Here is a 22512-nt window from a genome sequence, read left to right on the forward strand (position 1 = left end):
AGTGGACATGTGAAGCCACTAGAACTTTGATCAATGAAACGCCATCGATGGCCAAACTGTTTAAACTGCCAAGGGCAAAGACCATAGCTCTAACTTACCGGCGTTCTTCAGCAACATTAAACCTCGGTGAATGTAACAGTAATGGTCTGATCGACAGGTCTGCGAGCCCTGTTCCCGAGGAGCGGCAGGGTCTCGTGGTTTTTTGTTTTTGCTAAACATTTTACTTCAGCAATTAAATGCTCAATAAAAACCAAAGACACTGTAGCCTGCATGACCAGGGTTGCACACAGACCCCGCATCTCATCCGAGAGGCTGATACTTCAGTGTGTTCTAAAATCTATCTAAAATTATAATCACACACAAAGGTTGATTTGATAAATGGTGCCTCTCCACAATCAAATCAAATTAGCTTTTCACCCCCCTAGTTTTGTGTCAATTTATCATGTGATACATATGGGCCAATCAACGACGAGTTTGTGTTACGCATAAGAGAACCGCAAAGAAAAATAAATCCGTACTATTTGCTGAGCCGAAATAAAGTAATTTAATTAAAGTAATTAAAGAGATAAAGATAATTGAACTCAAAACTAGCCTACTACCTGAAGCCAACAAGAAAAGTGAAAAGTAACGATACTGGGAAGGATTTGATTGCTTAAAATATGCATTAGAATAATACATAGCCTAACAAAATAAATGTTTCTAGGCCTATTTTGCTGAAAAATCATGTAAATGAAAACTAAATAACTCTTTAAGCGCCACCTAGCCGACACTCCGATTAACTGTAGTAAGAGCAGCAGCAAACAACTTTATCAGTGTCACGGGCCGTGGGTCACCAAGTTAACCTTAAGCCACAAGGACTTATTTAATTGTCCGTTTGTTTCTTTTAACGTATTTGCATAACTTAACATGCCACATTGGGTTAAAATAAAATTCAGACGCATTCATGGGTAGCCATGTTTGTCCCATCACTTTTTTTGCTTTCCGGTCTAGTTTGGGTGTGGTTTAGACAAACTCAGTGTTGAAAATGTCCGTGGCATTACCGCAGTGAAGGGCGAAAGTTTTGGTCAGCTTAAGATCGGTAATATGATCAATATGTTCACTATTGTTCCGCATGTAACACATACATTTGTGTCATTTTTTAAGTTTACTTTGTGATTCTTCACCATGTTGCCACAAACTTGAGGTTGGAGTGAAAATTAGTTCGACGAATGTGTCAAATTTTCCCAGTTACCAAGGAGCAAATCGCTTCTACCCAACTAAAGTGCGCATCTGTACGCGGCCGCCGGGGTCTTTTTATTGGATATTGCACATTGTCGTACTTGCACATCTGTAGCATTCTGGCCGCTCACTGGTTGCGGTGAGGTGGAAGAGGCGTGTCTGGTGTCGGTTCAAGAAGACGACTGAAAGGAGATGTAGCCTACGCCGGGAGAACAGACCTTGCAAGCGGTGGAAACTGTCTCGCCGGGGGCGATTTGTAGTAAGGTATAACGTAAGCTCCAGTGTATATGCTGAGCAACCTAGTTTCAAAGTCGACTTTTCGGTGCGAGTATTATTCCTTTTTAACTTAGAAGTGGAAAACTGACACCGTGTTAACTGGCATGACGTCAGTGAATCGTAACAGCTCTTAGAAGATCAAAAATTCGCTATGGCAACAGTGATTTTATTGTCTTCAGTATGTATTGGAATTGATGTGGATATGCACGTCACGTTCGACGGCCGTTGTTGAAAACCAGAATCGAGAAATATTTCCCAGGTAACCGGGACGCGCTGAAAGAGGAAACACTTGTTGCATTGCTTCTGACATTCCATTCATGCCGCGCGACGTCATTTTTCACCTTGTTTAGTCGTTTAAGTCACTCAGTATTTCCTTCCGAAATGTATTTCAGTCAATACGGGCTAGTGTACGTGTAGACTAATGAAGGAAAACATTACTTTTCGCTTTTTTTGCTGTGTCAGTCAACGTTAGAGAAGGCGCAGCATATACATGATAACATGTAATTTAAAAATCACTCGATAAATAAGGATTATCTGTTCACAGGATATGCTCATATTATGTATTTAATGTTGGGGGAACATGTTAATTGCGATATGGTCATCAGTTGCAACTGTAAACTTGTTCAGATCTGAGTCATCGAATTGTTAAAACCTACAATCGTAGGTATCTTTCTGATTTTCCTGATTTGGGTGGGGTCTGTTGCCAGAGCTGAAGGAAAAACAAAATTTGAAAAGCAACATACTGCCATGTGTCACTGAAAACACACAGAACAGGAATTCAGTGCTGGAGATATTTGCTTATGTAATTGCGAAAGCACTTTCCCGGGCTTGCTGTGTTGATTGGGTCATATATCCTGTGTTTGGTTGCTTTTGTCAGCTGCACAGATTCACCACTGCAGCCTTATTTCTGTTTGAATGTGCACTTGCTTATGTGTGTGTGACAGAGGGAGAAGGTTTGTGTGAGAGAGAGAGAAAGTGTGTGTGAGGTAGTGAGTGCGTGTGAGTGAGTGTGAGGGGGAGACAGAGTGCGTGTGTGCGTGTGTGTGTGCGCGGGTGTGTGTGTGTGCGTGCGTGTGCGCGGGTGTGTGTGTGTGTGTGTGTGTGTGCGTGCGTGCATGTGTGAGTGTGCGTGTGAGTGAGGGGGAGACTGATAGATGCACAGCTCACCCCAGTATTCCAGTATGGGCATGGAATAATTCCCCATGTACACTCAATGAGTTAGTGGGTAGACCTGTACACCAGCTTGTTAATGCAAGTATTTAATCAGCCAGTCATTTGGCAGCAACAAATTGCATAAAAGCATGCAGACGTGGTTCAGCTGTTGTTCAGATCAAGTCTAAGTGACTTTGACCGGGGAATAGGCAGGCAGGGTGGTTTGAGTATCTCAGAAACCACTGATTTCCTGTGATTTTCATGCACACTATCCTGTAGAGTTTGTAGCGAATGAACAAAAAACATCCAGTGAGCAGCAGTTCTGCAGAAAGAAACGCCTTGTTAATTAGAGAGGTCAGAGGAAAGGGGCCAGACTGGTCAAAGCTGACAGGAAGGTGACAGTATGCAGAAGAGCATCTCTGGACTCGCAACACGTTAAACCTCTAAGTGGATAGGGTACAGCAGCAGAAGACCAATAAGTCTAAAACATAAGTCTAATAAAAACCTAATAAAGTGCTCACTGAGTGTATGTTCATGAGAGCAGTATTAAGAAACCTTAAAGTGTGTCTCCTTCTCAGAGTAAGGCATAAAGAACATGTTGATTTTTCAGGGAGTGGTTCAGCAGAGTAACTCAAACTCCCTCTGACTACAGAGATTCCTCTAACATTGCTGATACATGCATTGCGGGTGCATGTTCACACTGTATGTACTTGTGTCTATGTCTGTGAGTCTATGTAAGATCAGGTGATTGCATTCATATCATATGTGTATGTGGCAACCTACTGTTGGACCCTGTAACAGTGACTAGTTTCATAGATTGTTTTAAAATATATGCTGAGTTGTCAAATTACACTCTTATTCAACAGGTCAATATTTCCTGTTTGACTCCCCAATTGCTGACATTTTAACTGCTGTGTTACTTGTTGTCATCCAAAAAGCCTTATTCTTACATAAAAATTTATGTAAGATTTATCAAAGAGGAAACTCCAAGGACAAGAAAGCCACAGGAAGTTGGGTAAAGTTTGCAGTGTGTCTAGATAAGCTGCAACATGTCCTCACAGTCAGATAAAGCAAAATCTTGACTGCACCCTTACCACTCAGCTGTTCAATTAACTTAGATAGGGCACACGTGACTGTTTAAAGGGGCAGTTCGTCTAAAAATGAAAATAAAGTATGTTTCTGCAAAATTGTCGGTACATTGATGAGCATGAAGGATTATGCCTGGAGAGGTCCGATATATCATGGTGAACTGTATCCGAAAAGACATCACATCTCAGAAATTATTCACATCTCAGTGCAACTATCTAGTTAGATAGATATTTAGAAGTGAAAACGTGAGCCGCGGTGGTGCAACAGACTTGTGGTTGCAGTTCGCTGCACTTGCACATGGAGGACCGGGGTTTTGAACCTGCCAAAAGCCAAGTTTGGCTGGCTCTCGTGGAGCGGCACAATTGGCTCGCAGCTCCAGAGGGAGGGACTTGCCGCGCACAACCGCACCCCGGGCGCCTCGGAATCACAGTCACGAGCTAGAGACGAGACAGTGATCGACAGATCCCTTCGGCCCGCCGAGGGAGGGGGTGTGGGCGGTGTATCCCCCAGCTAACAATAATTGGATTAGATGGGGTACAATTGGCTACTCTAATTTTATGTTTTGGGTTAACCGCCCCCTTAAAGCTGTTTTATTAATATCCCCTCCAGCCGAAGCCGCTTTTTCCGGCCGCCATGGCGACGATCGTCATGGAGAAGATCGGCCGGCTGTTCATCACGCTGCAGCAGCTGCGGCAGGCCCCTCGGCTGCTGTCCGGGGCGGCGCCCTCCATGCCGGGCACCCTGAGGGACAGCGAGGTCCCGCGCTTCTTCCGCGAGCGTCACATCCACTCCGGCTACCGGCCGCTCCACCAGCCCTGGCGCTACTACCTCCTGTCGCTGTTCCGCCGGCACAACGAGACGCTGAACGTGTGGACGCACCTCCTGGGGGCGCTGCTGGTGCTGGTGCTGACGGGCCGCCTGGCGGAGACGGTGGACTTCGCCGGGGACCCGCACGCCTGGCCTCTGCTGGTGCTGCTGCTGTCCTCGCTGGCCTACATGAGCCTGAGCGCCACGGCGCACCTGCTGGCCGGGAGGTCCGAGTTCTGCCACTTCGCCTTCTTCTTCCTGGACTACGTGGGCGTGGCGCAGTACCAGTACGGCAGCGCGGCCGCGCACTTCTACTACGCCGCCGAGGAGGACTGGCTCCGGCGGGTCGGGCCGGTGTTCATGCCCGCCGCCGCCCTGCTGTGCTGCCTCTCCTGCCTGGGCTGCTGCTACGGAAAGTACCGGAACCACAGCCTGCCGCCCTGGGTGCGGAAGGTGGGGCAGGTGGTGCCCTCGTCTCTGGCCTACGCCTGGGACACCAGCCCGGTGTTCCACCGCGCGCTGACCCGCGCCTGGTGGGCCGACCCCGCCCTGACCTTTCACCTGGGCCAGGTGGGCTTCTTCCTGTCCAGTGCCTTCTTCTTCACCCAGCCGCTGCCCGAGCGCTGCCTGCCCGGCCGCTGCGACTTCGTGGGGCAGGGCCACCAGCTGTTCCACGCCCTGCTCGTCCTGTGCACCCTCTGCCAGATCCACGCCTCCCACCTGGACTACGCGAGCCGCCGCCCGCTCTACGCCCGTCTCCACGGCGACGGCGAGGCCCGCTTCGTCCTCGGGCTGTACGTCGCCACGGCGATCGCCTGCGCGCTCATTGCCGGGTTCATGGCGGGGAGGGTGCGCCGTCTGCTGGAGCGCAGAGACCGGTCCAAATGAGCGGCGGTTCCGCTCCGGGTTGCCGTGGCCCTGTTTTGGCTCTCCAACTGCACTCGTGGATTCTGGGCCTGTGTACTTAGCACCAATCCGGAGGCTGTGACTGTAAGAATTTATATTGTTTCACATTAAGGCCCAATCATGCGTATGGCAGTGCAATCATTCCCTCAAGTACTGAAACCACACCATGACTATTGAAGACAGTCATGCATTTGGATCGCCAGTGGAGAATGTAGTAACTTTACTTACCAGTAGGTGGATGGGACTGGAGTAAGTTGCTGAGCTGACTAGTGGTTAGTGGTTGACTAGTGGTTAACTGACTAGTGACGCTCACCTCTGACCAGTCCTCTTACTAAAAAAGCCATGCAGTGCATAATGGATAAATTAATGTTTATCCTAACGTACATTTTCCTGTACTTTAATATATTCCAGTATCATGAAATGGTGTGATTTTGCATTCCAAAAGAATTGGGATGAATATAAAACATAATGGATAAAATAGTTAAAAACATATATAAATGAGTATTTTCAATATTTAAGTATTTTTGTAAATAAAGATGCTAATTCTATTCGTGGTATTGAGAAACCACAGGTTTAAAATTGAGCTGTGTGAAACGTTGGAGGTTTAAATATGTCTCTGATGTGCCTTTGGTGCGATTTACTAAACCGCTGTCAGCCTTTCAAATCAAACCTTCACAGGAAAAAATGACTACCGACATTTGATGGTGTTTAATTCTATACCGTGTCTGTTCTTTGTGCTCCGTGGATATTTCCTGGCGGTATAGCAATTTATTTCTGGATATTTTGACGATACAGGGCACTGTAATACATTTTTATTTACAAAAAATGTATTATTTATAAACTCAGTTTTGTTTGGTGCCCATATCACCAAATCCAATCTCTCTCTTTCTTGTCACTACTCTAGTGGTGTAAAGAACTGTCATTCTATTTTCTGAAGCACTTTTTAAACAGTTGTTGGAGGGTGCGATATCCCCAGTGAAAGATCAAATTAACCGCCATCATTTCCTGACATATAGTCAGCCCGGACTCAGAATGTATCAGCATTAATTATGCTGCAATCACGAGTTCCTGGACACGACTATGTGATTTTTGTTGTGTTGATGTTAATATACCAGCGATGTATCTTTGCTACTGTATATCATTGTTCCGTTAATGTGCCTGTACATTCCAGATGGTGCTTGCTGGATGAATGTAGTGGAGTTAGCAGCCTTAAAACAAACCCGTTTTTCCCCCACCTCGGCAGAGCTAGTGTTATTAGTTACATTATGTCGGCCCTGTATTTTTCTTAGTTTTTATTTTTTGCAACATGCGATAGCTCTTTGACAGGAGTGCACAGACGCAAGCTCTCATTGGCTGCCTGTCTGAGATCGCCATGGTGACCCACTAATTAAACTGGGGTTCAGTCAGGGTGTTGTGACGAAGGCGTGAGCAGGCGCTAGCTCCTAACAGCCTCCCTCTCCCTTTCCCTGGCCCTCGGCCAGGATAGCACAAAGCCCGCTGGCTGGGAAAACTCCCTCAATCTCCCCGAGATTTAATGCTTTTGTTTGATTAACTCGTATGGTGGACGTCAGCATTAATCACTCAATAAACTAATAACCCGGTTGGGTGCCGTGGCAACAGGGCCGTTTTTGCCTCAGGAGTGCGTTGCAGTCAGATGATAATTGTGCCGGAGGGGGAAAGGGGGACGTCATACACATCTCCTCTAGTGCTGTACGTGCTGTATGTTGGCTCCAGTCTCTGCACTAAATACTTTAACCAGCAATTGAACTAGTTTTGGCGTTTTGTATTAGCTGATACTTTCCTCTGGAACATTCCAAATGGTCTGTACTCTGTAATGTTTTACTGTCGTGCATTTTGGGAAATGCATCAGTGTGTGAATGTCTACTGTATGTCTATTTGTCCAGAGAGAAAGTACGGCAGAGAAATTGGTTCATACATAAATCAGCATATACACCTGCCTTCCAGAAATAGGACTTACCTAGTGTTAAAAGACATTAAAACCCAGTTAAAAGCTATCAGGAGTCATTTTGTCTGTATTCGTCCTGACATTTACGGTCACCTCCACAGTGAGGACCAGAAACTTCCATGGGCACCATCTTCATAATGGAACAATTGTTTTTCTTTTTCTGAGGCAGAAAAACAGGGAACACTAGTGCCCCCGTGTGGAAAATTTGTTTATTATTTCGTTTTGGAATCAGGTAAACTGTGCACATCATTACCTCATTGTTCTTGGCGTTCTGTCTGGTCAGCGTTTTTCAAGACATCAGCTGCTATTTATCGCACATAGTTACAGTATTGAGGTCAGGTTGAGAAACGGAAATGAGGGAGTGATGTTTCGGAACCTCCATTGCGGGTGGACCAACCTTGCACCTCTCATGACTCAGCATTTTTAAAATCAATGAACACACTCCTGAATAGGGTGCCGAGTGCTACGATTCGTTCATGCCCATTAATGATTGACAGTATGTGACGGCTCTTCTCCTATCCTGGAGGCCCAGAGCTTTGCTTTGAACAGTGTATTATTGTATCCCAGATGAAAGCATGTAACTGATAGAAACCGGCTATCACAATATGGATCACTGCACAGCATTTATACGTCCCCTCCAAAAAAAGGTGTAAAACATTATACAATGCAGAAATCACAAGTTCTTCTGAGGCTAAGCACCCAGTGGGCTCCAGAATGATTGGCACCCCTGACTGGCAATGCACCAAAAATTTAACAGGTGTAAAATACTGTACTTTTTAATGTTTCAATGAAACCAGCCAAAATCAAATCATGGTCCAGGAGCACTGGTTAAGATCAATGGTGTAACGGTTCCACCAAATATCAGGCAATTTTGGCTGACAATCTGGTTGCCTCTACCACAAGTCTGAGACCTGGCTGTAGATGTAGACTTTCCAGCAAGACAATGACCCAAAGCATACTTCAAAATCCACACAGAAACGGTTCCGTGACAAATAAATCAATGTTCTGCAATGGCCATCTCAGGTGCCAAACCTCAGCTGAATCAGAAACCTGTGGGGCAACTGAAGAGGACAGTTGATCAGCACAAACCCAGGAATGTGAAGGATCTTGCAAGGTTCTGCTTAGAGGAATGGTCTGAAATGTGTTCCCAATATGTTCCTTAACCTTGTAAAGCATTACAGGGAAATACTCAATGTTGTAATCCATACCAGAGGTTGGTGCACCAAGTACAAAACCAGGGGTGGCAATAGTTCTGAAACCTTACTTTTAGTGAAATAATTTTTTTAAACTAAATTTGTACAGTTTTTTGAGTTTCTCAATATTTATGCCAATAATGTAATTTATATTGTTTAATTACCTTTTGTGCATTGCCAGTCAGGGGTGTTCTGTCCACTGCAAAGTAACACAAGGTCCCCCCCCCAACGCACACACACCCATTCCCACCTGAGAAGTGTTATAACAGCAAAACTACATGTGTGCTTCTAGCAAGTTCTGCATTAGGGATGAATCAAAAGCAATAAAGGGTCTGTTTACTGAGAAGCTCTATACAGGGGACGTTCTGACTCAGAACAGCATGTCTGGAAACATCCTGCTCTATGACACACTGATGAATGAGTAACAGAAAACTGCAACAGGAAGTACATTTTTCTTTAAGCTGCACTGGTTAAAGTGACATGGTAAAAGAGTTGTTAAATTAACTGTGTGAGATGATAAAGCTTACTGTTTACCCCCCGCTATGCAAAATGGTCTCAGCCATGCACACAGACAAAGAGGAGATGCTATGCACTACCGAGCACAGGTGAATGTTTTATTTACATAAAATACATTCTCAGCCAGGAAGACCGCAAAACCCTGCCTACCAGGAAGTTGTGTACCCAACACTGTGGTTTCCATGGAAACAGCCCACTGTCTTAATGAAAGAAATAGAGGTTGTCAAGGGAACTTGTGGAGAAGGGGGAAGAGGGGATGGGGGAAGTGGGTTGGGCTGGGGGTGTGTAGAGCAGATGAATGCAGTATCCAGTTCCTCAGAGAGATAAAATAGAATCTCTGACTTCCATTATTTTAGTTTGCTTTAACAACTGAGCCACATTTTGACTGCTGTCATATAGCCCCATAGCCTACTCCAGTGCTTGCCAACTGTGTCTACTGTAAAGAGCAACCTTCATTTATCTAAAACAAGGCATGACTTGAATTTAGTTTGCTATGCAGTATGAAGTTCATTATTTTGAGATATTTGATTTTGAGCACTATTAGGTTACCTTCCTTATTGTATTTCTGATAGCTATATATAATATAAAAAACCTTTTAATATCCTTTGCTGTCTATATTTTGTATTAACTTTCTTTTACATTTTTATTTAAACCAGTTGTATTTTCTGGAGGAAAAAATGGTACACAATGACAACACAATGGTGAAGTTGTGATCAGTTTCTATGTTTTTCTTGAAATAAACTTGAAATGAGATAAGCTGTATAATGATCTACTTTAATCAATCGATCATTTGTAGCTCATAACATTCAATTCATCTGAGAGAGAGAGAGAGAGAGAGAGAGAGAGAGAGAGAGAGAGAGAGAGAGAGAGAGAGAGAGAGAGAGAGAGCGAGCAGTTATACAGGCCCATCAGTACTCATCTACATATAAAGCAGACAGTTAACGGGAGTGTGTACATTCAGATGATGAATACGCCTACTGTGCGTAGTAGTTATTGATGGTCCGACGTTAAGTTCTAGCCCGGTGTTCAGTATGTTTTTAAATGCAACAATTACCATGGGTGATTACTTTTTAAAGAAGTGTATGCTTTTTAGGTTCAGGCTACCCTTTTCACTTCAGTGTCACGTCACAGAGTATTGCTATTTGCAATAAGAGTGTTCAGAGAATATAATACTACGTTTTTGGGATATTTACTGCAGCATGTTTATGGCAAAAAATACATGCGCATAGCCAGAACAATGTTTAGAAAGTAGGTGTGGTAATATTGGTGAGAGCAGAAATTGGGTTTAAATGAATTATGGACGATATAATTAATCACAATGAGTATTACATTCTGCAGTTAAATTTCCAGTTTTTAACAGAAATTAATGAATAGTGAATGAAAATTACTTGCTGTATGTTACAGCCAATTATGTTCATATGAGAGAAGAGCGTCATCCGTATCGGTCCCTTTAAATGGCACGATGAATAGCGGGCTTTCGGAAGAGGAGGGTAAGCGAGGCGGCTGGAGGCAGAGAAAACGGTTCTTTGAGAGACACCGAGGGATACAGATTTGCTGCAATGGGCGTCAAGTTATACTACACCACTGTCACGGCTTCCAGGGAGGTGAGAAAGAACAGCCGAGCCAACCTGCTCGAAATTAGGCTATATCTGATAAGAAACCGAGGAAATCGAATTGCCAGAGACACACCCAGTCCTTCTGTCCGTTTTGTAGCGTTTCACGGTCTACGCGACTAGTCAGCGTTTTTTAATGTAACGTTACAGGAATTTCACTGCTCCGAACTTCTGGGCTAGTCCGTTGAGCGTCAATGGTACTGATGTTTATTTAATCCTTTAAGTATTTAATACTTCAGAAACGGGCAGTATCTGGGATGCAAACTCGCTTTCATCAAGAAGACGGAAGTCGTATTGTTCTGCTTTTTTCCTCCTTTTTCTGTTGTTTGTAGGACTGTGGGCGTGAAGTCGTAGTACAGTACTGTCTAAAGACAGAGCACAATCAAGCCATAAAGACGCAAAAGTAATAATATATATGTGATTCAGTCTATTAAAACCGAGGTACTTGCACTGATCTTCGCACGCTTGCACTGATCTTCGCACGATCTTCGCGCCCTAAGGCGAGTGTCGAGGGAATATGGTGCATAATTGTTTTTCATGTATGGAACACGAGTGCATCAATAAGTTAGGTGGGCTAAGTGCGCGCGAGGACACCGAGCCCCCTCTCGCTAAAGTCTGCTGAGGTATGCTCTCCGTTCCTGCGTAATGCGTCTGTGTGTTATTGGTAATAATAATAGTAATAATTATGATCATAATGGCACCCTAATGCGCATTTCATAATACAGCTTGATGTGTTATGCGTCAGGTCAGGTTTGTGGATATGAACGCACATTGTATGTTTGGCACCACAGGAAAAAATGCGTTGCGTCTGAACTTGCTCAGATAATGGGCTTTCTTTCTACGCACGAGAATGTTCGTGTGTTTCCCTTTTGAATGATTGTTACCTTGTCCGATCTGTTCTGTAAAAAGTCAACATTGTTCTCAACTCGCCCCCAGCGACTGTATTCAACAGTTAATAATTAATTTAGCTTTTCACTCCACCTCAGTTTACTAGCCGCTTGAAGGGAAATCCCCTTGAAGCTGGAAAGTTCCAGATTGTGGTTGTAATATCAGCATGCATTTAAACCAAAAATTTGCTCCTGGAATATATACTACAAAAGCCAAACTATGCTAGTGAAGTGTTGGTGAATCATGGAGATCTAGCTATGTTGAAAATGACTTGGAAGTGGCCCTTGGGAGCTCTGTTTCATAAGCAGGTTAGCGCTGTGCCCTTCTGCGCTGTGCCCAGCTGCTGTTTGTACCACGATCTGCCAGTACAATAACTGCTCCTCAATTAGAATCTAGCCTAGGGCTTCCAAAAGTAGATTGCAGGAAGTTCTGGGTTCAGAAAGATAGGGAACCACTGATGTAAACTTTAGCAGAAATGCATGACATTTAATACTTCACTGTCCTTATTTACTTTTTGTAATATAAACCGCTTAGCACTGGGCTTTGTGGAGAGGTGACCTCTGACCTCCATGTTGCAGGTGAAGTCCCAGCAGTCCGAGATCATCCGCTTCCTGGAGGGCAAGAACATCCCGTTTGAGTTGATTGACATCTCCGTGGGCGGGGCCGTGCGGGAGGAGATGAGAGAGAAGGCGGGGAAGCCTTCGGCAGCCCCCCCGCAGATCTTCAACGGAGACGAGTACTGCGGGGTGAGAGCCAGCTTCTGCAAAAGCAAAAAACCACAGTCTAACCCACGCAGTTCCAGCTGATTCATACCTTAAATAAAACCCAGGGTTGCTTCTTTACGAAAACTTTCGCCACTGAACATTTGTGTGTATCAACAATCAGGGTAAGGTATATGTAGATTAAGCTGGCCAGCTCCAAGCCAGGGAACCAGACATTGACATTCCCCCAGAAACGGTATTGAAACGACTTTGCCCAAGCAAAATTATACCATTAGTTCAAATTCGCATTGAACAAATTATTCTGCAGGGTCTTTATTTTTTATTTATTTCTATTTATTTATCTGTGCCGCACAGAAGAAGATTTTAAAAATTCCTTCCCATTTTGGTACCCAGTGCTTATGCCCTGGTGCCAAATACAACCCCAATGCACATGCTCTAGTGCCAAGAAGCCCCCAAGTGAAACATGGCTGCCTCCATGAATTGGCTCCATGGAAGCTGTCTCCAGTTCTTTATCCATCTCGAAGCTCCAAGCAATCCTACTTGTTTGGTAGGATGAACCATAGAATATTCCTTGGTTTATTTTGGAAGTCCTGGTGTGTCACTATTTCAGCAGGGATTTCGCCGTGCTTTGAGGTCAGTGTGGATGTGTGTACAGTCCTTGTGCTTTTAGAGTTCCCTGTCAGTTTCTCTGGCTCTGTTTCCATACCCTCTGTGAGTGAAGCATAGCGTGTTTGTGTGTTTGTATACATGCATGTATGGGTGTGTGTGTACGCTCAGAGCTTTCTGACCCCATGTGTGTGCATGTGTCTCCTACAGGATCACTCCATGTTTTCTGACGCAGTGGAAGCCAATGCAGTGGAGCAGTTTCTGAAGATTGCTTGAGAAGCCCATCTGATTTTTCCACCTCCATCTGCTTCTGGGAAAAAAAAAAAAAAAGAAGGAACCAATCAGCAAGCACAAGTCCCCACCTCATAATTCTGGTTTTGTTTTATATTTTCTTTACTTTTCTTACTCGTGTGGATCCATTTACCAGTGGGCGAATGTCACCAATTCCTCCTAATCTCGATGAAATCAATAAGACATGCAGATGTGTAGCCAATTAGCTCGCATAATCCTGGCTGTGACCACATGTTTGAACTATTTAACTACTCTTATGCTGTAAACTAACAGGAGCCTGCTTAATCGCTGAAACCAGTCTTAACAATCAATTTAATCTGCTAACAAGAGAGGGAACAATGGTAATCGCTAGTCTTAATTAAATTGCATTTTTTCCTCAGATACTGGATGATCATGTTTTTATAAACCACAGAACAATCCACAGTGCTTGCTTTATCTGAGATAAAGAATGCCAAAATGGAGAATCTGTGATTTCTCAGTGTGGAGCATTAGAAATGTGTGGTTAAAGGGCCAATTGGTTGCTCTAATATCTTAGTTGTTGGGGGGTGGTCTCCAAGGGGTTTGACTTGACTTTTGGTGCCAAAGTTAGCTATTATTTTAATTTGTAGTGTCTTTATTCCATTTAAAAAAAATATTTCATCCGTATTTCCATATTTCATTTTGTTTTATATAGGCTACATATATGGTTACCCAAATTACTTTCAGTTACATAAGTTTTCTCTCTTTCTGTATCCAAAGATTGCACTGCTGCAGTAAAGTACAGTTCTGGGACATTCTTTCACAGTGTATTCTGTGTGAATAAGGTCTTTGAAAAGTAGTAGAAATGGGAAGTTAACATGGGTGGGTGGTTTGGGAGGGACATAAGAGATTCTGTTCTCTCACTCTCTCCCCTGTAATGCTGTCAGCTCCTGACATCCAGACACCGTTTGTCTCCCATGCTTTGAGCATTTCCCCCTTCAAGTCTGCCATGTCATGCATCACTTCTTTGTATCTGAGTGAGAGCGTCGGCTGAATCTGTCTTTATAAAGTTTTACGGTAAAGAAGAAAAGCAAAGCTCTTCTCTTTACCCGTGAATGTCCAAGGCACCATTTTAGTTTCTGGAATATTCTGAATGCTTGTTTGGCTGCATGTTTTATTATGCAGAGTTCTGGCTTCTGGATGGCTTCCTCTGCTTTTTGTCCCCTGTGTGTGTGTGTGTGTGTTTTTTTATTTTTATTTAAACCCTGGCCTGCACTTTCCCAAAATCAGCTCTTAGCACCTCTTTCTGCCTAAGCACTCAGGTTTATTGAATCAGTGTGTTATCACAATGGCTGCAGTGTGAACTCTGCCCCATTGGCAATATGTGGAGAATTTGCAATGGCAGTGGCACGTTATGCAACGGCAGAGTAACTTGTATAATGTTCCAATCATAGAGGTTGTGCTCTGATATACTGTGCTATATTTATATGGAAATATCTGTATAATTGTTATATTATAATTGAAACAAGGACGAGAAGGTGTTTGTGCTCAAGCCTGTTTGGATCATGAGGCAGGAAATGCGATTAAAGTGATGTAGCTTCATGGGGCAGGACTAGTGGGGCTGTCATGCAGCTGGTCTGACTCCCAACCGGCAGGTGTGTTTGTTTGGCATTTTGCTTGCTTGTTCCCACACACGGATTGTTTGGCTCCTTCTAACAGAATAACCATTGTTATCCTTTTGGACCAGTGCCCCCTTTAGCCAAAAACATAGAGAATTTTATTGTCTTCCAAGAAGATGGTGATGGGAGAATGAAATAAAGTGGTTGACTGTCCAAAATGATTTTGTTTTGTGTGGATTTTATTCATTCTGTGACTGACTGAAAGAACCAATGTTGTGGGAAGAAACTGAAATCATGAACTGAACTTATTGAAACATTTTTCTTCAGTACTGCATATTCAGATTAACATATAACACTATTGTTAAAGAGCGTTACAGATCTGCATTATCATGTGTGCCTGTGGGCCTGGTGTCACCGTTCCAGCACTGACCGTGGGCACCAGCCCCACATCTTGTTAAAATATAAAACGTTTTTCCATTTTTTCAGTGTTAGATGATAATAAATGTAATGTTTTTTTTCTGTAAGATGTAGATCCGTGTTTCCAGTTGGTCACCACCAAGGTGTCGTTTTAGAGCTGCGAAGTGATGGGCAACAGAAAACACAAGAGAGTGGTCTCACGAGAGATGGACCCCTGGTGGACCCCTCCTGTCCATTGCGCGTCGCTGTTGATAATTAACATAACCACGTTCGGACTTCGGAGTGGAAAAAATAGTGACAGAGAAACGAGAGAGAAGCGTGGTCTGGAAGAAGAAAGTCTAAAGATAACACGAAAAGTTTCACATTCGTTTTATCTTCGTAAAAATCGCGCATTTGGCACGTGCCACGTGGACAGAGAACGAAGCAAAATGTGTAGTCTCTGGATGGGCAATGTAAGTCGTTAGGATACGTTAATTTAACAGATACCAATACTGTGGAGGCTACAGCGGCTTTGAGCTAATAACTTTTGGAATGTTGCGGTATGGAATGTAACTTGGTTGTTTAAACTAATGTTAATCAAATTGGTGCTAAGAAAGTTATGCCTAACTAGCTCTATTTGGGAGCTAGTTAGTTCAAAAGTGAGCATTCCTAGTGTTTGCAGATTGTTCCCTTGCCTGGAATCGGTTATAAACGGCCATACAATATGAAATGATGCATACGATAACATTACGTAATTTGCATGCGGTAGAAAGAGCATTTTCACAGGGGTGTCTTGACTACACATTTCATACAGGTTAGCTATAAACACCATAAATCAGCTTTTACCAGGCAGAGATTGCATGTTCGAATTTATGTCGGCTGTAGGTGTTCGTGTGATGATATAAAGGTGGCAGGAATAAATTACTAGTTATTTGAAGTGGGCCTATTTGATGAAATGACGTGCAAAACATCCAGGATGAAAGTGCGGGCGGCCTGTAGCGTGTGGTTAAGGTAAATGACTGGTAAAGGTCGGTGGTTCTAATCCCGATGTAGCCACAATAAGATCTGCACAGCCGTTGGGCCCTTGAACAAGGCCCTTAACCCTGCATTGCTCCAGGGGAGGATTGTCTCCTGCTTAGTCTAATCAACTGTACGTCGCTCTGGATAAGAGCGTCTGCCAAATGCCGATAATGTAATGTTGTCTGTAACTGTAATAATGTAATTTATACCCACCGCCCGTGTCTGTAGCTAGAGCCTTACATGGACGAGAGCTTTATTACGCGGGCCTTCAGCACCATGGGTGAGTTGGTGAAGGCAGTGAGGATCATTCGCAACAAGCTTACCGGGTAAGCAGCAATGACCTGGGTGCCCTTCTAACAACCTCCCATAAGGCATTCTGTTAAACGTATTGTTTCTCTTGGCTCTATATTAAACAAAATCACACTGTTAATCTAATTCATCCTCATTTATCGTGCCGTTGTCAGTTTTATTATTGAAAGCTGTAGTATTAAGAACCATTTTCTGAACGATTGTTGATATATTCACTATTGGATGAATTGATCGCTGACTATTAGTAAGAGACATACTGGCTGCCGCCGGAGTGAAAAGGACCAGAAATCTGACCCCGTGACCCTTTTGACATTTGTCTTCCCCTCTCCTCCACTCTCCCAGGAGCACTGCTGGATACTGCTTTGTGGATATGCCCGACGAGGTGGCGGTAGAGAGGTGCCTCCGAAAAATCAATGGGAAACCTCTTCCGGGGGCAACGCCGGTCGGTAAACAGTCCTCCGGCTCCCCAAACCCCCTAATGCTTTACACCTCATTACAGACCACCACTGATTTGGCGCCACATGGGTGAGCCATGGCAGCCATTTTGTGCCTTGGCTGAGGAGGTGGGGTGAATACTGGTAGTAATTAATAGTGGGAAAGGCAGGCTGGCTGAGTTCTGAACCGCACAGTATTGATGTAATGTAAGCGGCTGCTTAGGGCCCCTCAACCACCAGAGGGCCCCCTAATTATTATAAGATAGTGTATACTGTATATTATTGTGTAGGTGTGTGGGAAATCTTTCTTAGGGCTCCTCAAAAGCTAGGGTCAGCACTGGATGGGAGTCAGTGTTGTGGGTGAGGTGCGAATGGAGGTGGTGTATCCTGAGATAATGTGTCTTGCACTGATTTTTCTCCTGTTTTTTTCTCCTTCATAGCCCAAGAGGTTCAAGTTGAATCGGGCCAATTATGGGAGGCAGGGAGATAACAGGTGGTGCACTGATCCTACAGCGATGGGGTTTTCTCTCTTTCTCCCGCTGATCTCACTGAAATTTGATCTTTAAATGATCTTTCATATTTTGAAATGATACAGTGATAACAATACTGGTGGCCAATATAAATATTCTCCCATGCTTTCCCTTCTTCCTTCACTCACTCTTTTCCAGTCTCCCTCGCTCCAGCGAGGGAACAGAATTCTCTCCATAATGGTTCAATTCTTTTTGGGACAATGAAAGACATTTATTTTGGCTCAATGTTCAATAAAAACAGGAAGAAAATGGTCTCAACTTTCCCCTTCCTTCCCCTCCGCCCCTCTCTCTCTCTCCCTCCCTCTCTTTCTTTCCCTCGCTCTCTCCCCCTCCTTCCTGCTCTCACACTCTCCATCCATATTTCCTGTCCACCCCCCTCCTGTAGCCAGTCCTTCTCCCTGTTTGTTGGGGATCTGTCTCCAGAGGTGGACGACGGGATGATGTATGAATTCTTCTTCAACCTCTACCCAACCTGCAGTGGGGTGAAAGTGGTGCAGGACAGCATGGGCAACTCCAAGTGAGTCCAAACCAGCGTGTGGACCCTACCAACGGGGGAACCCAGAGTCCTGCCTGCGTGGGCGTGGGCGTAGGGGTTTTCTCCCTTGGTACATCCCACTGAATATGCAGCACAGCGAGTGATTATATGGGACGAGTGTTACTGTGAATGTGGAACACTAGCATTAGTATGTCTCAAGGCCTGTTTGTAATTAGGTGATGTATGATTGCATATCGCTACAGTGTCACCAACATTCGATTAACACTCAACTTTGTTTTTGAGTCATTGCGCGCTCAAGACATGGAAGCTAGTTGAGGACCCTTTGCTAAAGATAATTACAGATGAGAACTTTCTATTATAAGGTTGTCATGACAATTGAGCCAGTGATGCTGGTCAAGTTCAATACAATTTATGTCTCAGGGCACAACGATGATAGCAATAACATCAAATTGTCCATCATTGTAGTATAAACTAAAAGTCGTTGCAATCGAGCATTAAATGTGATAATCACTGGTGGCAAGGATCATACATTGCCCAACCATAAGCATCTGGATACAGTTGCATGAACCCACCCCCAGCCTCAAATGACTGTACAGTGAAGTCTTTGCTCTCAAAATTGCTTTGATCCAGTTTTTGTGTGCATGTTGAAAGCTTGGTCCAATCTCTGTTCCTGCATTGTGATTGGTTGGGGCTTGCAGTTCTTGTTATGACCACTCTTTCTCCCAGGGGCTGCGGGTTTGTGCAGTTCCCGGATCAGAGGGGGCAGAAAAAGGCCCTGGCGGAGTGCCAGGGGATCAGGGGCCTCGGGAGCAAGCCACTACGCCTGAGCCTGGCCAGCAACAAAATGTAAGTCTGTGAGCATAACCCTAACACTCATCATCACTACCACCGATGTCCTTGTCCTTGGGCTCGTTCTGATCTCTTCTTATTCACCACCTGCTTCCTTTCCTTGCCTCCCGCGATGGGTGGAGCTAGAAGCAAGGAAAGGAAGTGAGAAAAGGATCTGAAGACAGGGAAATCGAGATGGCAAATGTCAAATGTCAGTTTCAGTCGTGGCAGATGCATTGCAGATGGGGAGAGGTGGAGCCACAGGTCAATGATATGTATGTGAAATAAATATTACTGGGATTAAGGATGCACTCGTGTTTTCTTGCTATTGAAGTCACCAGGCTAGCTCCTTGAAGGAACATTTGACTTCGTGGAATGTCCTTAAAGATAGTGAGCCTCAATCAATTTTTGGATCAGGCAAGGTACAGGGAGATAAAATAAGCGACTAGAATGAGCCCCTTATCATGATCACCATCATAATCATCACCATTAGTACCATTGTAGCCATTATTGCCACCTCTACCATCATCATCATCTTCCTCTTCATCATCATTGTTCTCAGTGTCTCCTGCCCAGTTACACCTCATCTGTCTTCCTGCAGAAATGTCAACAGCTCCTCAGAAGGCAAGCGTTCCCAGACATATTCTTACACCTACAGCCAAAACCAGTACCAGCAACAGAACTCACTCAGCGCTTACTACTCAAACTGGGGCTACGATCAGAACTACGCCTACACTTATGACCAGGTTGAGCCCACACAGAGCTCCACACAGGTAAGCCCATCTTCAATGCATTTAAACCAGCAGTCTCAAACGCATTGCTATGGAGGGCCACGTGTGCGCATTTCCAATTCAATAATTGGTATCCAATTTTTCAGCCATACGCATTTCACTGCATTAAAGCACAGAATGCATGCAACGGTTATTTTGACAACACCGGTATTGCATTTCTCTTTATATACATTATGTGTTAACCTACAGCCCTAATTTAGCAAATAATTGTACTAATAACATAATAGTGTGTCATTGTAGGCCATAGCATGTAGTGTTACCACGGGGGATCTTAGTTTGTAGTTGATCACATCTTTTGTACGACTTTGAAGGCCAAGGCTGAACTTGAAAACCTACAGCAGCCCCCCCTACCCCTCAGTTTACTGAATTTTAAATGAAATTGGTGATTAGTATATTGTTTTGTCCATTTTAGACTTGCGAGGAGGTTGAAGATGATGGTCTGGAAGGTGAGTTCTGCCTCATTATTCTTTCCCCTGTGAAATAACCCTTTTAGATCTCAATTTGCTTTGTACTGAGAGGATCGCTATCTGTGAAGCCTAGGCTCCACTCTGTCACCTGCTCATTGTCCATCCCTACCTTGCAGACCCCAACCCCATACTGGACCTGCTGGAGGCCAACAGGCTCTTCATGGACCGGAGTGAAGAGCTGTACGATGCTCTGATGGACTGCCACTGGCAGCCCCTGGACTCGTGCTCGGAAACCCCCGACAGTGACACGTTCAGCACAGAGGACATGGCCTACCCTCTCAGTCATGTAACTCTGGCTTTCAGCTGGGATGGCCAGTATTACTAGTTTTAGTACTGGTTCTCCTGCCAAATTCTGCCCATGTGCCTTTTGGGGATCAATAGGGACCTGTTAAAGCCTTCCTTTGCCTGAGAAATGATGAAGGAAGAATATTTTTTTTGAAGAACATGGAAACTGTCCTTGCAGTTTTGTTGAAGATGCATCCCTTGCTGCTGCCACTATTGTACACTTATTTGCTGGCCTTGGCTGAGGGAATGAGCCGATCGGACAAGGCCTCCTCTGTTTTGCTGGATGCTATTTTGGTTTCAATTGTATAAGTTTAATCCCCATCTTGATTGTGATGCATGCTTTTATACCAACTGCTATGGAGGGAACTCTGCAGCCGTAGTAGGTCCAATCCTCCACTGCACTCTCGCAAGCCACAGACTTTTCCGCACTGTGACACATTATCTTATAGGAGACCGAGCTGTAGCTTGGATACCATTTACTGACAGCTGGTATCCTGTAGGTGCTGGTGGCTATTTGGGCACACTACTTATTTAGTAGGAACCCTCTGGAGCCTGACTGATGTCAGTCTAATCTACTCTTGTGGGACAAATCCTGCCCTGCCACTGTGGGCCCCCCTTCATGGTTGATGAGTGAAAACCCAAATGTACATGTTCTTTTACTGACTTGGCCACTAGGGCAGGGTTGTCAAACTCCAGTCCTGGAGGGCCAAGTTTACATGACTTATTGGCTAAAGAGGCCTTATTTGTGTATTTATTTGCACTTGTTGCCTTAATTGGCTGCTGATTGAAAGTAAATCTCAAATGCCTGCAATACTGCGCTCCAGGACTGGAGTTTTGACACTCCCTGCACATTACGGTGTGCAGTTTGATTGGGATAATGCTCTCCTATGTGTCTGGTGTTTCTGTGGCTTATGGACATCAAAAGGGAAAAACTATCATAGCGGTGTTGACCGTGCAAACTGTGCATACCTCCCTCCCCTTGTGTCCGTGTCTCCTGTTATGTGGTCAACATGTTTTGGTTTTGTGTGGCAGAGAAAATGCTGGTGTCTCCATCACAGCTGGTCACGTTCAGGGATGTATGAATTCAGCTGCTATGTTGATGATGATGCTACTTTGATTGACAGGGTTTTTTTTTGGGTTTTTTTATGAACTGAAGACTGAACTGGGAGGAAACAATAAGATTCTGTTTTCAAACAAAATAATACCATGTCCATTTTTTGGTTGCAATTGCTCTCATGTGAGAAGTAAATGTGTTTGGAAGCGAGCGGTTTTGAGTGGTCTTTGGAATGAGTGCCCCTGTCAGCAGTTACTTTATTCTTCTTGAATGTCCTTTGAGTGTAGATACCACTGTAGTACCACTCATCTAGGTCTTAAGTGTACAGTACACTTAATTTTTTCGAGCAGGCTTACATTTATTGGATTTTACATGATGTCATTGATTTTACATGATGTAAATTCAGGTTAATTTCTGTTAAGGTCAGTGTTAAAGGGAACACCAGTGGTGTCATGTCGGATCTGTAACTAACTGCAAGCAAGTCAATAATGCACCTGGAAGTATGCTTTTCTTTGGTTCTTTCATATTCATATGCCGTCGATTCCCATAACCTTTTGGTGAGCAGACTACACGTGGGCTACAAATACAGTTTTTGTTGATTCGGCTGGTCTGTTTCCTTCCTATCCCCTCCCTGTGTCATGTGAGTTGAGTAGTGAGATGGCGCTCAATTACCCTGGTCCAGCTGAGAGGCACGAGTTCCACACTGCTCCACACTGGTTTAAATTTTACGGACGTTATGTTTGAATCGAGTGAAATCAGTTTTGGGGGGTGGGGGAGGAAACCCATTTTCTAACATGACAGGCAAATATTGTCACTTTAGAGGTTTAGTTTAGCCTACCAAAAATTTGGAGATATTGTTTTGTACAAGTCTATAGTATTTCCATTTCTCAAGTGCAAATAAAAATGGTGTAAAACTTCATTTGAAGATGTGTAATGTCTTGAAGAGAACGGATTTAAAAGACTTAATAGCACTGACGGACACGCGTGGCCTATTATCTTTTTTACAGATTGAAGTTTCTCTATTTCTTTTTTTTACTGTTGGGTAGGCCACTGGGTATTTTGAATAAAAAAAACACGGGTAT

At 44.1% G+C, this 22512-nt stretch overlaps 3 protein-coding genes across 6 annotated transcripts; all 3 read left to right on the forward strand.

The window, feature by feature from the left end:
• Positions 1-1430: 1430 nt before the first annotated feature.
• On the forward strand, positions 1431-7463 carry paqr7a (progestin and adipoQ receptor family member VII, a). 2 transcript variants are annotated; one of them, XM_061255038.1, is made up of 2 exons: positions 1431-1482; positions 4345-7463. In XM_061255038.1, exon 2 carries the CDS (start codon positions 4369-4371, stop codon positions 5428-5430), a length of 1062 nt encoding a protein of 353 aa, XP_061111022.1. In that variant the 5' UTR covers positions 1431-1482; positions 4345-4368; the 3' UTR covers positions 5431-7463. The 2 variants fall into 2 exon arrangements, with proteins under 2 accessions (XP_061111022.1, XP_061111021.1); XM_061255037.1 differs by having other exon boundaries at positions 1436-1753.
• Positions 7464-10572: 3109 nt separating this feature from the next.
• Positions 10573-15041, forward strand: LOC133137159 (SH3 domain-binding glutamic acid-rich-like protein 3). The gene is made up of 3 exons (XM_061255239.1): positions 10573-10727; positions 12203-12370; positions 13163-15041. Exons 1-3 carry the CDS (start codon positions 10683-10685, stop codon positions 13226-13228), a joined length of 279 nt encoding a protein of 92 aa, XP_061111223.1. The 5' UTR covers positions 10573-10682; the 3' UTR covers positions 13229-15041.
• A 455-nt stretch (positions 15042-15496) lies between these two features.
• LOC133137158 (tRNA selenocysteine 1-associated protein 1-like) lies at positions 15497-22349 on the forward strand. 3 transcript variants are annotated; one of them, XM_061255237.1, is made up of 9 exons: positions 15497-15689; positions 16465-16562; positions 16888-16987; positions 17420-17472; positions 17895-18026; positions 18732-18851; positions 19396-19606; positions 20037-20070; positions 20208-22349. In XM_061255237.1, the coding sequence occupies exons 1-9, from the start codon at positions 15666-15668 to the stop codon at positions 20414-20416; spliced, it is 981 nt and encodes a 326-aa protein (XP_061111221.1). In that variant the 5' UTR covers positions 15497-15665; the 3' UTR covers positions 20417-22349. The 3 variants fall into 3 exon arrangements, with proteins under 3 accessions (XP_061111221.1, XP_061111220.1, XP_061111219.1); XM_061255236.1 differs by having other exon boundaries at positions 15536-15689; positions 19435-19606; XM_061255235.1 differs by having other exon boundaries at positions 15548-15689; positions 16469-16562.
• The last annotated feature ends 163 nt before the right edge of the window (positions 22350-22512 follow it).

Source organism: Conger conger, chromosome 9 (assembly GCF_963514075.1).
Source record: "Conger conger chromosome 9, fConCon1.1, whole genome shotgun sequence".
NCBI lineage: Eukaryota > Metazoa > Chordata > Actinopteri > Anguilliformes > Congridae > Conger > Conger conger.

Coding starts and splice junctions, on each gene's coding strand:
- paqr7a (XM_061255038.1), top strand. CDS start 4,369: ATGGCGACGATCGTCATGGAGAAGATCGGCCGGCTGTTCATCACGCTG.
- LOC133137158 (XM_061255237.1), top strand. CDS start 15,666: ATGTGTAGTCTCTGGATGGGCAAT. Junction 16,988..17,419: donor CTCTTCCGGGGGCAACGCCG/GTCGGTAAACAG, acceptor TCTCCTTCATAG/CCCAAGAGGTTCAAGTTGAA. Junction 20,071..20,207: donor TGAAGATGATGGTCTGGAAG/GTGAGTTCTGCC, acceptor CCTACCTTGCAG/ACCCCAACCCCATACTGGAC.
- LOC133137159 (XM_061255239.1), top strand. CDS start 10,683: ATGGGCGTCAAGTTATACTACACCACTGTCACGGCTTCCAGGGAG. Junction 10,728..12,202: donor CTGTCACGGCTTCCAGGGAG/GTGAGAAAGAAC, acceptor TCCATGTTGCAG/GTGAAGTCCCAGCAGTCCGA. Junction 12,371..13,162: donor ACGGAGACGAGTACTGCGGG/GTGAGAGCCAGC, acceptor TGTCTCCTACAG/GATCACTCCATGTTTTCTGA.